At 42.8% G+C, this 16,005-nt stretch overlaps 1 protein-coding gene across 2 annotated transcripts; it reads left to right on the top strand.

Moving 5' to 3' along the window:
• Window positions 1–777: 777 nt before the first annotated feature.
• Window positions 778–13,931, top strand: poldip2 (polymerase (DNA-directed), delta interacting protein 2). Of its 2 annotated transcripts, none has more exons than XM_083985830.1 (11): window positions 778–1,016; window positions 7,738–7,819; window positions 8,072–8,169; window positions 8,795–8,894; window positions 9,693–9,768; window positions 10,965–11,072; window positions 11,335–11,471; window positions 11,601–11,627; window positions 11,713–11,838; window positions 12,398–12,477; window positions 12,573–13,931. In XM_083985830.1, exons 1-11 carry the CDS (start codon window positions 829–831, stop codon window positions 12,685–12,687), a joined length of 1,137 nt encoding a protein of 378 aa, XP_083841956.1. In that variant the 5' UTR covers window positions 778–828; the 3' UTR covers window positions 12,688–13,931. The 2 variants fall into 2 exon arrangements, with proteins under 2 accessions (XP_083841956.1, XP_083841957.1); XM_083985831.1 differs by having other exon boundaries at window positions 780–1,016; window positions 7,744–7,819.
• Window positions 13,932–16,005: the final 2,074 nt, after the last annotated feature.

The following is a 16,005-nucleotide window of genomic DNA, read 5'->3' as shown; positions in this document are numbered from 1 at the left end:
TTTTTAACTGAATGCCATAAGGTGTTTTAATTAAAAAACAAAACACAAACTAAAATCAAAAACACTTCCAAAACATCAGTTGTTAATGTTGGATTGCTACTAATAGAATAAATAACTACCATTATTATTATTACAATACAATACATTATCCACCTGCCTTTGGCTCACCGTATAAAAAGTATAATGTGTATAATGTGTATAAAAGAAAATTTCATCAGGTATAAGAACACAATTAAAAACGCAATTAAACTAATAAAATAAATGAATATAGAGTAAACAAACAAACAAATAGAAAAACCACAGTTGAGAGCAGTTCGGTGTTAGTGTGGGTTACTTCGTTCTGTTGCCGAGGGGGGTAGCATTAGGGATGAAGACTTTTTAAAAGCTCCCTTAGCAAATGGGATATTATTATTCCTATCTGACCTCGCCATACCAGTGGAATGTATGCAAGATAACAATGATAATGAAAGCCAGATAAAATCTTCATAGTACCTTTAATTTCCAGTTGATATAACATGTTCAATATCAAGTGTTTCTATCTGACGTTGTTATTAGAGAAAAGGGGGGGGGGGGGGGGTTAAGTTGTGTTAAAAAAGGGATAGTTCAGTTTTTATGAAGTGTGGTGTATGAGGTACAAATGGCCACTAAGTATAATATCTGCAGTAGAAAGTTCTCTGCTCCCCAACCCCACTTTAAAAAAAAAAAACCTGGACTATCCCTTTAAGTGTTTGAGCGATCGTCGTAATTCCGACTCTCCAGCCATTCCAGTGAAGGCAGCATCACTCAGTGTCATGCGCGTGTGAGCGAGCGTGAAGGAAGGAAAGAAAGATGGCGGCCTCTGCGCTCCGCCGAGGTTTGCTGAGCTCCGTCAGTAAATACAACAAGAAGCACACACACAGGATACTGTGCGTGGCGGCGGACAGCGGCGGCGGCTTCGAGGCGTTCAGACCGCGGGTCCCGTGTCGAGCCTGCGGCCTGGGCGGCGGTGTGCAGCCGCGGAGGTTCATGACGTCACGGTGAGAGACGCAGCCGGTGTCGTGATGCTAACGTGATGCTAACATGCTAACAGTAAAGACAAGCTGTTTGTTCAAGGTGGCGCCGCGATGACAGGACACACACTGGCCGCGTTGGTGTTGTTGAAGGGTTGACAGGTGGATTTCCCGATGTTGGAGGCTGGTTGTGTAAAAACACGAGCTGATATTGAATTAAACAGGGGAGAGACGGAGCGTGAAAAGGACACTCGTCCTCTGCTAGTTAGCTGGCGGCTACGTTAGCCTGTTAGCTCGTTAGCAGGCAGCGTGGATTGAGCAACAACACCTGAGCTGAGAGCTGCCAACCTGCCGACAGGTTACATCCCAGTCAGGACAAGTCTGCTCTCTCTCTCTCTCTGTGTGTGGAAGATTAAAACTTTAACAAAGAGTTGAATTAGCAGCATGATTTGAATCATCCAGTTTAGTGAACGTAGCAGTGCACATGTGCAACAGAACATGTGGACAAACGAGCGTAGTTTAACCAGAGGGACCTTTACTCCAGTTTACCCGATCAGGGCTCCTAGACTTTCTTTGTTTTCTTTACTAGGCGAACAGTGGCCTCTAACTTAAAGTTTTAGGAGCACAAGCAGAAAATTTAGTTAGTGCAAACTAAACCGACTTTCTAAGCAAATATTAATAATAAGTCACATTTTCCTATTCATATCTATAATCCTCACACACATTGACTTGCTGACACCTGTAATGACAGCTTCCAGGTTCTGTGAGTGGTTCCTTCCACATTTGATCAGTGAAATAACACATGAAATGAAAAATGTACTTGCACCGTCTAAAATTTTAGGGCCAAAATGCGTAATTTAGGGGCAGTCTGGAGCCCTGACATGTTAACAACGTGGACATAACATGTGTAGTTAACCAGAGTCAGGACCTTTACTTCTGTTTACTCAACGTTTTGGGAGGATTTAAGGATTTAGTGTTGGAGCACTGATTGTTTGCACAGCTCTTCTACTGTTCAACAACACCACCCTGCTGTTGTTAGTCCACATGTGTGATTGCGTTGCTTTGCGCAGTTATAAAATCAAAAACACCTATTTTTTACTTAGTCAAAGTGAATTTAGGGTGCTGTTGTTGGAGTGGCATTGTAATCAAGGCATTCCCTCCTCTGCACACTTGAATATTTGAACTTAATTGATCTTCAGTTTAGTCCCAGCCTCTGGAAAACAAGTTCAGTTATAAAATAATGAATATTTCTAACAATTATTGTCATACGCAGGACCTGCATATTAGAATTAATTACAGATGTGCGTTTTTTGCATTTCTGGCCATAATCATTGACTTAATCAGTCTATTGTAAACTTTATAAAACAAGCCTCAGATTTACAGAATGAAGCCTCAACATGGAACAACAGATTTCTGTGTTTGTTTGAGTGAATTCAGTAGTGACTCATTAAATGTCTCCGTCCTCTGTCTCTGTCCTCTGTCCCCAGACGACACTAAGTAGATGAAGTGGCTTAAAGCTTTTCAGCATCAACTTGGATCATTTAAAACACACCTGCTGGTTTGCACTGTTGTTACAAACAGTGTTTTAACGCACAATGTCAGTGGTCTACGTCTAGTTTCAGACTCATTTGTTTTAGGTTTTTTTACTTGGATTAATCATATGTTATTTATTATACTAGTTTAATGAAACATCAAAACTCCATGAGACATTTTTCATTGTAAAAATAATCACTCACTTTCATATTATCTTTTATCTTATTTAACTCATTCAAAAGGTTTTGTCAAATAGAAGAAGCACTGTTAACAATAAAACTAAAGACAATGAACCACTTTAGTGTCCTATTGGGAGCTTTTCTGTAAAGTTGATGGAGAAACCAACTGGAAAGTCTGTTTTTTTGGGGCAATTAAGTGAATTAAATACCCAAGAAATACCTAACTTTAACTTTCTATCTGTGGTGCCAATATATATTTATAATTAAACTTCATTAAAATTAAAAGTAACAAGTATAAAAGTGTGTTGATTGTGATATAACGTCCCAGATGCCAGGCAGGTTTCAGCTGTTGCTAACAAATTTCATCATGATCACACATCCGGTGTTGTGTTTATGTAATTCTGACTAAAAGTGCTGAGTAACTGAAACCACCATCACTCACACTCACACATACCATGACCAAGCAGTTTTTTCCCCTCATGTTGGAGGCGGCCTGGACATGTGGTCAGGGCTTTACAGACTTAGTGCTATGATTAGCAACACGCCGGCCACAGTCATGAAGACGATGCACCCGGGATATTTTAGGAATTCAGCTCCGACACTTGATCTTTATAAATAGTTTTTCCTTTTTTGCAGTTTATTTCCTCCTCCTCCTCGTGCAGGTGCAAGCCGTTTGAGTCGGTTACAAACTCAACGGCGTTCGCATTTTGGCTTTGGGCCAGTGTAAAGAAAAAAAAAAAAAACAAGTGAAGTGGCTCTTCTTGTTATTTTCACAGCTGCTTCATCTGATAAAAACCAGGACGAGGCGCCGAGAGAAAAGAGCTCAGGGGTGAAACAGAGAGAGAGATAGAGAGAGAGAGCACCGACCTCGTATCTCTGACTTCTGATTATATAACTGTCTGTAAACTGAGAGTTTGTGTGTGTGTGTGTGTGTTGGCAGAGTCGGCGGCCAAGTCCTCGTCCAGGTTTTTGCAACAAACGGCTAAATTTAGCAGCGTCTCTCTCTTTCTGTGTGTCCACGGTGTGTTGACATGTGTCAGAACAGTAAAGTCCAGGTGTTAAAGGGTGTAATGGAAAAATTTGGTGTAACCCATTGTATGCTGTACAAGGGCTGTATAACTATGTTAATTAAGTGAACTTCCTTTCACCTTGTGGAAAGTGGCACTCAGCTAATCCTTTTCTGATACCTGTATGAGACAAATCACTGAATCCGCACAGAGCAGGTTAAAGGTCAGACCAGTGCTCCATTCATGAATGCCTTTTATTAAAACTCAAGAAAGACAGCTGACGTGTTCAGTCATCCTTTTTATACTTTATAGAAGGAACAACATTTTTTGCCACCACAAGGTGTGTGTGTGTGTGTGTGTGTGTGTGTGTGTGTGTGTGTGTGTGTGTGTGTGTGTGTGTGTGTGTGTGTGTGTGTGTGTGTGTGTGTGTGTGTGTGTGTGTGTGTGTGTGTGTGTGTGTGTGTGTGTGTGTGTGTGTGTGTGTGTGTGTGTGTGTGTGTGTGTGTGTGTGTGTGTTGTTTTGCTAAATATTTAGAGTTTGATTCGTTTTAGATAAAATGTAATAAACAGAAAATCCACAAAACAAGAGAATAAAGAGGAATTGTTCTCTGGACATTCGTTCCTCTGCGCTGACGTCGGCCCTCAACGTAGACGAGACACCACGAACCGGTTGTAAACAAGGGTATTATTTATTCATTTATTATAAGGAGGAGGGAGATGATACTGATAGAAACAATAAGTAAAGTTACAGAAACTAGATTAAATGATATAGGCTAAACAGGACTGTGGATGAACAGGAGTTTAAACCGGTCCATCAGTGCTAAGTTTGACACAATGTTGGCCACAAGTTCAGTGTGTTGGCAAATGGTGTGTTTGTGTGTGTGTGTGAGCCGCCACAAATCACAGGCCTAACAGACTTTTGTACTGTTTGTCTAAATGAATCTGTTGCAACAAGACACCGGCTTCAATCAGAGCCTCGGTTGGATTTAATACAGGGCGAGGGATGGGCATCGTTTAGGGTTTATACTTTTGAACCAGTGCTTAAAGAATAGAAAACCTACAAACTTTGTCCAAAAATGGTGCCTTAGTTTTCATTTTTGAGGCATTTTGTGACGTTCAAGTTGGATGGATCGTTGTTGATCCGATTTAATAGTGTTTATATCACAACTGTGTCGTAAACTGTCAAGACATGATGATTTACTTTTATCTAAAGGTGGAGTTTGTCTTTTTCTCCTTCTTCTTCTCATTCATCCTTTGCACTGTTAAAGATGAACTTCAGTTTGCACGTTCTCTCTTTCAGTGATTCCCTCACTCATTTATTTATTTATTCATTTTACTCATATGCGAATTGGACTGCAGATGGAAATGAGCTCCACACACGCCTGCAGTATGTAGGTACTACAGCGTTTTGGGTCGTTTTCAGGTGATCCGTGTGGACGCAGATATTTCTGAAAACGATGCCGTGTTTACGGAGATTTTTTTCAAAACGATTAAGAAAAAGATCGGATTCGGTGAAGCCGCGTATTCATCTGGACGGGGCCTTAGAGCTAAATCTGGCATATTTACATACAGTATGTTCATGAATATGCAGAGTCCCGTTACAAATAAACAAATAAATGAAATGAATTTGCATTTCCTTTGGGCACTTCGGCACTTTAACAACGACCATTATACCCGATAGAAATGGGACTCATGTGAAGTGTGTTTGTAAAAATCTTCTTCTTCCTCCCCTTGTTCTTCTCTTGTTCTTGTTCTTCTTCTTATTATTCATCATGCACACACCCTGCTGTCAGTTTTGTTTCCACTAATTTGTAGTTGGTTGAGCTCTTTGACAGGAAATTAACTTTACTTTATTCATAATTTATCAGTGGAGTCAATGTCTAAACATTTATTCCACTGAGCCTACTTTCATTTTTTTGTTTTCTACATGTGAAGATTTACCGCCTCTGAACTGGATTTATGAATTTAAGTGGTTTTAGTTTGGTATTTGTCTTTTTTTCCTGACATTTAGACAGGATGATTCATTAGTGGCTCTTCCAGTAACTAGGTTGCTCATGTAAATAGTTAAATGTCATCATTCATCCCAGCCTGAACTGAGCTGAACTGTGGTGGTGTTTTCTATCTCTGGGAAATGAAACCAGCAGCAGCAGGAGAATAAAATAATCACACATGAGCCGGTGGAGCTGAACTTAAAGCTTTCACTGGAGGTAATTAACCCGCAGCTTAAACGTCAGGAGGATTGTGTTTTGTCTTTATAATATGTATTTAAAACCCGAGGCTACCTGCTGATTATTATTTTCCTCCTCCAAACTCAGGATGATGATGATGATGATATGAAAATAACCTGAGACCAGTTTTAAATCCTCCTCATTAATCCCTCGCTCTTCATCTCTGTGCTGAAGATTAGCTCTGCAGTGAGCGAGTGCACAAGTATGCATGATGTTATTTATGTGAAGTGACCAGCTGTTGTTGTCACTGGTAATAATATGTACTGTAAGAGTGTGTGTGTGTGTGGACATGGAGATTATGGGTTTGTTGACGTCTGACAGGAGGAGACGTTTTATTCAATCTTGTCAAACTTGTGATTGAGATTAAGAGACCGTAGGGGACGATAGATGGATGGATGGACGGATGGTGATGATGATGATGATGGTCGGATTGTCCCTCCTATAGGGACGGATGTAAAACAGCGTCTCCATGGCAACGTTTATCCATATGCGGTTGATGTTATGATGTTTTTGATCGGTTCACAGTGTTTTCTGCAGCAGCGTATGGATGGACGTATATGTTGCTCTGTAGTGCTGCACGATATGGACAAAATGTTATATCCCGATAACGATATATATCCCGAAAAATGACATATGTATGTACAGGGTTTTTCCTGCCGCCACCGCTAATTTTCTCACCACCACCAGTCAGTGTTTTTTTTTTCTCTGGCTTTTTGTGCATTTATTTTGAAAGGACAGCTGGAGAGAGACGGGGAGAGGGGGACACGAAGCAAATGGGCCGCCGAGGGGAATCGAACCAAGCGTCTGCAGACGCACAGTAACGGCCCCTTTCCACCGCATCCTGACATACAGCGAGCGAACAAACCGGCGACGAAATCTCATGTGAAAGAAAGTGTCCTGATAGGTTAGCGTGACGATTTTGTTGCGAGTATATTCTATTGGTTCAGAATCCAAACCAACTAAATTTTCGAGGGACGTAAACAAACTTCTGGTGCTACTTTTAGATTCTTGACATTTCCTGGTATTTTTTTTAATTTTTAATTTCAATGCAATTCTCTCACATTCTCCTCTCTCTGCTAACTTGCTTGTCAATAGGAAGCAGCGTGTACTTTTCAAACAGGCTGATTGAAAAGTAACGCGTTCTTATCACTTTTTCTCGCTTGCTCTCATCGCTGTCGGGTCGCTGTATTGTCAGGATGCGAAGTTACAGCTCGACTCGGTTTAGGTGCTACGGCCGCGTCGTCTCGCTCTCTTTTTTCTCTCCTCTCGTCAGCTCAAAACTCACTCGTCTGCACCTCGATCACGGACCAGAGCCTGGTTTTCCACACAACAGTTTTTTTTTCCACAACTCACGTGAAACCTCTTACCGTAACGTGTCCTTTCTACTTTATCTCCTTTCCTTCAGCGTCATGTTTTCGCTACAGCTGTTGTGTTGTAAATAAACACACGTGCTGCAACCGAACACAGCTGTTAGATGATTGGCTGTTTGTCTGTCGCTCGTAGCTTCCAGGGACGATTCAATGTCCCACATCCTTGAGTTTCACACTGCTGACGTGTATCACCAGAACAAACATGTCCCACTGCGACCGCACACGTTAGAATTACGATACAAACAATAGAGGGTTATATTGACGTACGGTACACATTTTCATATTGCACTACGATATAGGCTATAACGTAATATCGCACAGTACTAGTGCACATGCATTTCTTCTGATGGATAATACACACACACACACACACACACAGAGAGAGAGAGAGAGAGTGTCCAGTGTGTAATGGTGTTGCCCGTTTTTGGCAGGAACAGGCCTGAAGGGAAGATTTTGGAGACAGTGGGAGTGTTTGAGGCCGTGAAGCAGCATGGAAAATATGAAACGGGACAAGTAAGACTCCTACACACACACACACACACACACACACACACACAGTCTGCATTAAACCCTTTAGGTCTTGTTGTTGTGTTGGTTTGTGTATTTAAGTTTGGATAAACCAGTAAGTTTGTGGACATGTGTCTGATCCTGTCCAGTGTCTGTAATCTCATCTAATTTATGCTTTATTAAACCTGCTACACACATAATCTCATTTTATCCTCCCTCTCTCTCTCCTTGTTGTTGTTGTTGTTGTTTTCTCCTCAGCTCTTCCTCCACAGTGTGTTCGGCTACAGAGGCATCGTCTTGTTTCCCTGGCACGCCCGCCTCTACGACAGAGACATCACCCCGCCCATGTCTGACAGGTAAACACCTCCCGTCCCGTCCCCATGCGTGTGACTCTTCCCACGCATCCTGGAAAACCTGGAAAATGGTTAACCAATTTCCCAGTCATGGAAAACACATGGAAAATGAGAAAAAAAAGTCAAATTTCCTGGAAAAGTATTTACCACATCAGCTACCAGAGCTCTGATTGCCGTTTTCAGACCTCACTAAGGATTTTTTTTTTTTTTAAGTGCTTAGTGAGAAAACTAGAGACTTTGAGTTGATGAGTGTTTCCAGTATTGGACCCCATGTTTGTGGTGTTCTATGATAAATTCATAGGTACTGTATTTCTCGGCATGTACTGTAAGAGATTATTGCATAACTTAGAGCCATAGACTGCACATCTTTAAAGCAGACTTCTGGGGCTGGGAGAGGAAGAAACATAGAAACAAAAATGTACAAGATAAGGTACAGCTGTCGAGAAGAACACTCCTCCAAAGCATGAACGGGACAGAGGATGTATAATAACATGTCTGTCAGACTGTAGCTGCTGAAAATGTCCTGGAAAATTATTTCAAGAAAAGAGTGGGAACCCTGCTTTTATCATAATAATTATTTTTGTCTCTGATGATGTTTCTTTCTTTCTCTTTCTCTCTCTGCCCACAGCAAACCTGAGCCCCCGGGAGCTCACGGATCGAAGGAGGTGAAGGGGAAAACTCACACCTACTACCAGGTGTTGATCGACACCAGAGACTGTCCTCACATAGTGAGTTACCACCAACTAACTAACCTGACTATTCAGATTAGGGGCGATGGGCATGTTAAGTAAATGAGTAGTTAATTTCTTACATTTTTTCCCCCGATATAAATATATTTTTGCTGTTAGACCATATAAATCCAGGACGTCCGTGTCCAGTTTCTTGTGTTTCCAGTTGGACGCCGACCTTTCACATTTCTATTTTCCCTCAAAACAAACCTGCTGTGTGGCTGTCAGAGAACGTTTCTGTCTGATACTTGAACATTTATGTGAATAAATAAAGAAGCAAAAACTGGAACCAAGTACAATTTCAGCTGCATATTGAACAACCAGAACAGGCACTCAAGTCGTTGTCTAACGTCACAGCTGTAGTGACTGTATGGACTTTGAATCAACAGCCTAAATCATAAATTCAAAGTTAAAATAAATATAAAAAATTAACTTAAGTTTCTGCATTTTAAGTCTATAGTTTCCCCAGATAACATCACACTATCATGAACTGTGAATAAAATGTTCAACTTAATGATGTTAGCAATAAAAACAGACAAAGTTCACAAACTAGTACCGGGAACAACATTAAATAAAACCATATGTACCTAAGACACTAAACTGTTGCTCCTGCAAATGAACCAGTAACAATTTGCTATGAATATTGTGTTAAACACACACACACATGTCCTTTATGCATTTACTTGAAAACAACCTGTAAACATTAAGATTATATTAACATTAACATCTGTGTTGCTGACTCTCGTAGACAGAGACTGGAGTTTGTATAAAGTCGACTCTTGTTGTTGTGTTTCTCAGTCTCAGAGGTCTCAGACGGAGGCGGTGACGTTTCTGGCAAACCATGACGACAGCAGAGCTCTGTACGCCATCCCAGGTATCCAACCACACACACATCACAGACACATCACACACACACACACTCTGACCAGACAGGGAAGCTAACAAATAAATACACAAAAATATATGCAAATGATCTGAAAGAAAAAAAGAAAGTGCTTTGGATGTCAGACATGTTGGTAATACTGACGTAACGAAGGCACTTAAGCGCAAACATACATACCAAACATTACCAAACCTTTAGTCATGAAAGCTTTAAAGGATAATTACCATTTTTTACAATCTGGACCTTATTTCTATCATAAAATACGATCGTTTACTACAAGTCGTTGCAACGAAATTAGATCCAGCCGAGAGCCGTGTATATCCGTATAATGCGAGGACACGGGGCACGCAATGCAGCCTCTAAATGACACATTATCTGCCGCGAAACTCGTTCATTTCACCAATATTTTGTTATGATACGCTAGTGCTATTCCCCTCCGAGCCCGTGGTGGCATGTTATCAACATCCGGCGCCTGTAGGTTGACTACTAACCTCTTATCTGGATGATGTCATCTCCGAGCGCTGCTCGGCTCATTCTGATAATAATCATTCCACTTCGGCATTCGGGTCCATTTTTATCTCAACTAGCCGGAGCTTTAGTGAGTCCAGGCTGCGGAGAGGAAGCCTGTGGAAGCTGAACTTCATCCAGCTGCTCATTTTGTTCTGACAAGTCAGAAACACGCAGAAATGAACCATGGCATTAGCGGTAGCAACAAGCTGCGCTGCACCGCACTCAGAGATGACATCATCCAGGTCAGAGGTCAGTAGGTCAACCTACAGGCGCCGGATGTTGATAACAGCTAACCCCGGACTCGGAGGGGAATAGCACTAGCATATCATAACAAAATATTGGTGAAATGAACGAGTTTTGCGGCGGATAATGTGTTATTTAGAGGCTGCATTGCGCTGCCCCGTGTTCTCGTATTATATGGATATACGCGGCTCTCGGCTGGAGCTAATTTCGTCGGAACGACTTGTAATCAAAGTTATCTGGGTGCGTAAATGATCGTATTTTATGCTAGAAATAAGGTCCAGATGGTAAAAAACAGTAATTATCCTTTTAATTAGTTTCCAAATTTTTGTAAATAACTCAGGCGTCTTGTTTAAATGATATCTGAGCTCTTCCAGATGTGATGCACTGCTCAGCTCCGCCACACCATGCGTTACAGTGTGTGTCTGTGTCCTTAGGTCTGGACTACGTGAGCCATGAAGACATCCTGCCCTACAACTCAGCGGAGCAGGTTCCCATCCAGCACGAGCTGTTCGAGCGCTTCCTCATGCACAACCCTGCCAAATGTAAACACACCGCCACTGTCACCGCTGCTCCACACAGTCACAACAACAACAACAACAACAACAACAACAACCTCCTCTTCTTGAGTTAAATATTGGTTTTATAAACTCTAACCCTCAGAGGAGAGCGTCAGGTTATTAAAAAGACGAAAACAAAAGCTTGTGTGGTTTCACCTCTGAGGCTGCAGACTTAAAGACAAATAGAGTTTATGATATGATGTGTGTGTGTTTGTTTCTGTGTGTGTCTGTGTGTGTTTGTGCGCAGCTCCTCCGTTCACAGCCAGAGACACGCTGAAGGCCTGGCAGGAGAAGAACCACCCCTGGCTGGAGCTGTCGGACGTCCACAGAGAGACCACCGAGAACATCCGGGTCACCGTCATCCCCTTCTACATGGGCATGAGGGTAGATTATAATAATATGATAATAACGATTATATATAATTAATAATAACTACTAATAATACAAAGCTTGTCTCCCATCGTGCATCTGTGCTGCATTCAAATACTAACGGAGCTGCTCTGTCGTTCTCAGGAGGCCCAGAACTCCCACGTTTACTGGGTGAGTCGTTTAGTTTCATCTGTGGGGAAACAGCTCAGTGGAGAAAGACTCGGCAGACTGTTAACGTGTGTGTGTTTTCCAACAGTGGCGATACTGTATCCGTCTGGAGAACATGGGCAACGAGGTGGTTCAGCTCAGAGAGAGGCACTGGAGGATCTTCAGTCTGTCAGGAACCCTGGAGACGGTCCGAGGACGAGGAGTCGTAGGCAGGGTGAGCACACGCACACGGAAATTTAAATAAGTAAACGGTGTGTTTTATGCACTTTTTTTGGCCTTTTAATTTCACAACGTTGAAAGAAAAACACGAAAACCGCCAGGTCTTTATGACCTGACTCTGGACCAGTTGGGTTTAAAATGAAAGACCTCGTCCAGACCTGATGTTAAAGGGATAGTTCAACATTTTGGCAAATTGGCAAATTGGCCCATTGCCATAATCCCTATAGTCTTAGCAGTAGGTTCGTTACCTTTAATTGTCGGTGCAAGCTATTTTTAGAACGAGCTGCTCAGAGCTACGCTACGGAGGCTCATGGGATTTCTTGGTTTCCCTCATCAAACTCATCAGATACACAATCCAACAACTCCAAAACGCTCTGGTGGACAAGTTGTGACCTGCACATTCACCACGCTATGAGATAATAACACAACGTTACCAGACAGAAAAACTGCCCCCCGACGGGAACGCGCATCAGCGGTTTTGCATGAATTTACCTCTGTTATTATTATCACTTAACCAACTGAACCTCCATGTTGTGGTCTGTGTGTCGTCATAGGAACCAGTTCTGTCTAAAGAGCAGCCGGCGTTTCAGTACAGCAGCCACGTGTCTCTACAGGCGCCCAGTGGTCACATGTGGTGAGTTCTCTTCCCTCAGCAGCTTAACGCTCTGATTGGTTAACGCTCTGATCGATGACCTCACTGTCTCCTCTCTGTGTCTCTCCTCATCCCAGGGGGACGTTTCGCATCGAGCGGACGGACGGCTCCCACTTCGACGTTCGCATTCCCCCGTTCTCCCTGGAGAGCAACAAGGACGACAAGGCGCCCCCCGCTGGCTACACCTTCTAACTGCAGCTCCTCGTCTCCTCCTCCCTCCTCCACCTGTGCGGCCGCTGTCGTCTAGATCTTGTCCTTCCTCCTCGGCCCCTCGGCGTTAAGACGGAGGGAAACCATAGCTCGTTTTTTTTTTTTTTTTTGCAGGCTCACCTCGCTCACCTGTTTCTTTTTTTCCCCGTCGGTGTCGCCCAGCAGCAGTTCCTCATTGATTAAACCACATAGAGCGTAAAAAGAAAACACGCACAGTGTAGCGGAAGAGACCTGGGAGGTCGAGCAGAGTGGAGCGAGTAGATATGAACTTATAGACTCGCGTTTTTTTTTTTATTATTATTATTATTATTTCACAGCAGGAGGAGGAGGAGGGAGAGAAAAAAGAGAAAAGCTCCGGGGGTCACGGGAAGAGCAGCAGCTCCAGCTGAGGCTCGGCAGAACGACACCGTCACTCAGACCACACGTTAACCGTAACGACTGCGTTGTCAGGATTCATCAAAGTGTCACATGTTGACTTTTAACCCTCGTGTTTTTTTTTTTCTTTTAAAAAAAACCCCCCATTAAAACCACCCGAGCTCATCAGAGGAGTCCGACCTTCACAGCTCTGAAACACAGCGTGACTTTGAAATCTCAGAGTGAACTCAGATCTCTTCAGATTAAAAACGTTTCACCTCAACATTACTGAACTTATTCTGCGCTCACCGGCGTTCACATCACAGGCTGGATGTATGTATGATGTATGACTGAGCTGGTTGCTGGCTTTACTCCATGTTGATGATATAACACTATATTTAATTTATGAGTTTAATTACACTGAATGTGGGACAGTCGCTGCGTGTCGAGCTCCCACCTGTCATCATTATTAGTATTATTATTAGGACCTGAGTGTTGATGTGAACGCTGCTGATGTGAGTGCAGTTTTAAAGTGGTGACGTCTTCATATTTACATAAACACAGTGTAGTTTTTAACACAGATCTGTCTGAAGACGCTGCGAAACCATCCACACACATTTATTTAACTCTCATACACAACTTCACTGATAATTGTGAATTTTTTTAACACAGATCTGGTTTCACTCCGACTTTTAAAGTCTTATTCTTGGGCAGTGATTCAGCGCTGTGAGAGATCAGTGTGTGTGTGTGTGACTAAAATGTGAGTCCTTCTCTTCCTGTAAACAGCAGCCAGTGTTGTGGCTAACAGGAGAGAAGTGTATGTGTGTGAATGTGTGTTTGTGACATCCTCATCTTCCTCTCTGTAAAAACAACCAAACAACCAAACAACCCCAGAATGAAGTCTTGGTCCCGTTCACACACGAGCCGGGTGTGTTTGGTGCGAGGCGGACGGACTGTTTGACGAAGCTGTGTATGAGCCTGAAACGTTTCTCACCGGTGACGACGTGAGAAAATGAAATTTTTCTGTTTTGATAAAGTGATTTGAAGAAACTACGATGGTTGAAATATTACTGTAAATAGAAATGTAATTAAAGGCAAAACAAACAAATGAATAAATAAATATTCCTTTTGAAAAATACACCCAGACGTTTGTTGTCTTGAAGTTTTTTATATTTTATTTGGTTTATCAATCAAAACATGCTGGGTTATTGATATTAGATCAAACATTCAAAGCACATTTAATTAAATGTAAGTTATTTACCTCCATATTCTACTTATATCGTGACATTATAGATATATTTTGAGTATTGATTGACTTTATGCATGAACTTCAATCATCCTCCACCAGGTGTCAGTGCAGCTCTTTCTCTGATTCATACGACTCTAATGTGACGTGACCACGTTTACTGCATTGGAGCCAAACTTATTATAATATCCTGTACGTTATTTCCATATTACATTATAGTTTATGATATAAAACGGCTTGGTGCATCTGTTACTGTATCTGCAGATGAATCCACATCCGTCACTTCACCCTGAGAATAAACAGCTCCTTGTTCTCTTCATGCAAAAAGCTGAATTTGATATGGAAATCAGTCAGTTTTATATTAATCACATGCTTATCTGACACTGGAGGACATTTACAGACTAGTACATGACTCAGACTGTTTTGTTTTTGCAGCTTATTTTTTGTCTCAATCCGCTAAAATAAAGATGAATCATTTAGTTTGAATTGATAAATAAAACTGATATTTTGAGGATGGGCTTTGTGCCGATTTGAAGTGAAGGCTGTGCAGAATTTTTAAAGGTATGAGTCATCTCCATTAGTTGCATATGAGTCTCCTAAATGCGCAAAGCAACATTTAATTTCCATTATGAGTTTAATGGAGTCTGGTGCAGACTGGACGTCATGTGCACGACGAGGGAGAAAAAAAAACTGCAAACTTGACCGTGCTCCTGCTCTCCTCCTCCCTCTCCCTTTCCCACAGCGCGAGGAGGGAGGGTATCTGCTCACGTGCACCCGCCGCGCGCGCGTCCCCCCCATTCAGTTGAACAGAGGGGACGATCCATAATTCAGTCCCAGCAGCAAGGGGACACCTCAGACTCTCTCCTCCCCTCCACGCTCCTGTCAAAGCCGCGGGTCTGCAGCTTCCACACACACATAGAAACACACACACACACACACACACACACACACACACACTGAAACACACTGAGCCCCGTGGACCGAGGCGCGCGGCGGATGCGGCTGCTTCCTGCTCCGGATCAACCTTGGAGAAGAAGGACGGACCGGAGCGACAGGAGCGCGTTGTTTGTTGCAGGACGACAGCAGAGGACAGTGAGCGGTGGATCTACAGGAGGAGACGTAAACATTGCCATGCCCTGCTTCATGCACCACTTCCCCCGATCCGCTCCTCCCTCCTCCTCCTGCTCCTCCTCCTCCTGCTGCTGCTGCTGCTTCTGCTCTGGTCCAGGGCAGAGAGCTGTGTTGTTGTGAAGGAGAACAGCTGAGATCGCGGCTTGTGTGACGAAGGTAGGCTGAATATTTTCGGTGAAGTTGTGCTCGGGATAGGAGGAGGAGCAGGAGGCTGCGGCGGGCCACGGTCTCCACTGTGGACATCCTGCACCCTGACTCCGCTGCTGCTGTGCGGCCATGCTGCAGGCAGCAGCAGCAGCATCCTCAGACCTGTTCCCGACCTGAGCTCAGCTCCTCTCTCTCTCTCTCTGCCGGATTAACAAGTTCACCAAAGCAGAAAACTACTGCAGCTGCTGTTTTCTACTCTGCAAAACATCCAACTGAGTGAAAGGAACATTTTTTAAAATGAAGATGTGATCAGCTGCAGACATTTTTATTTTCATCATCTTCTTCTTATTATTGCACAAAGTATCTCAAACAGTAACCAAAAGCTGCCTGTGGTGACCAGGACCAGTTATCGATACCACACC

This window comes from Trachurus trachurus (genome assembly GCF_905171665.1).
Source record: "Trachurus trachurus genome assembly, chromosome: 13".
Lineage (NCBI taxonomy): Eukaryota > Metazoa > Chordata > Actinopteri > Carangiformes > Carangidae > Trachurus > Trachurus trachurus.
The sequence above is the reverse complement of the archived record's forward strand: the minus strand, read 5'-3'. Positions and strand labels throughout refer to the sequence as shown.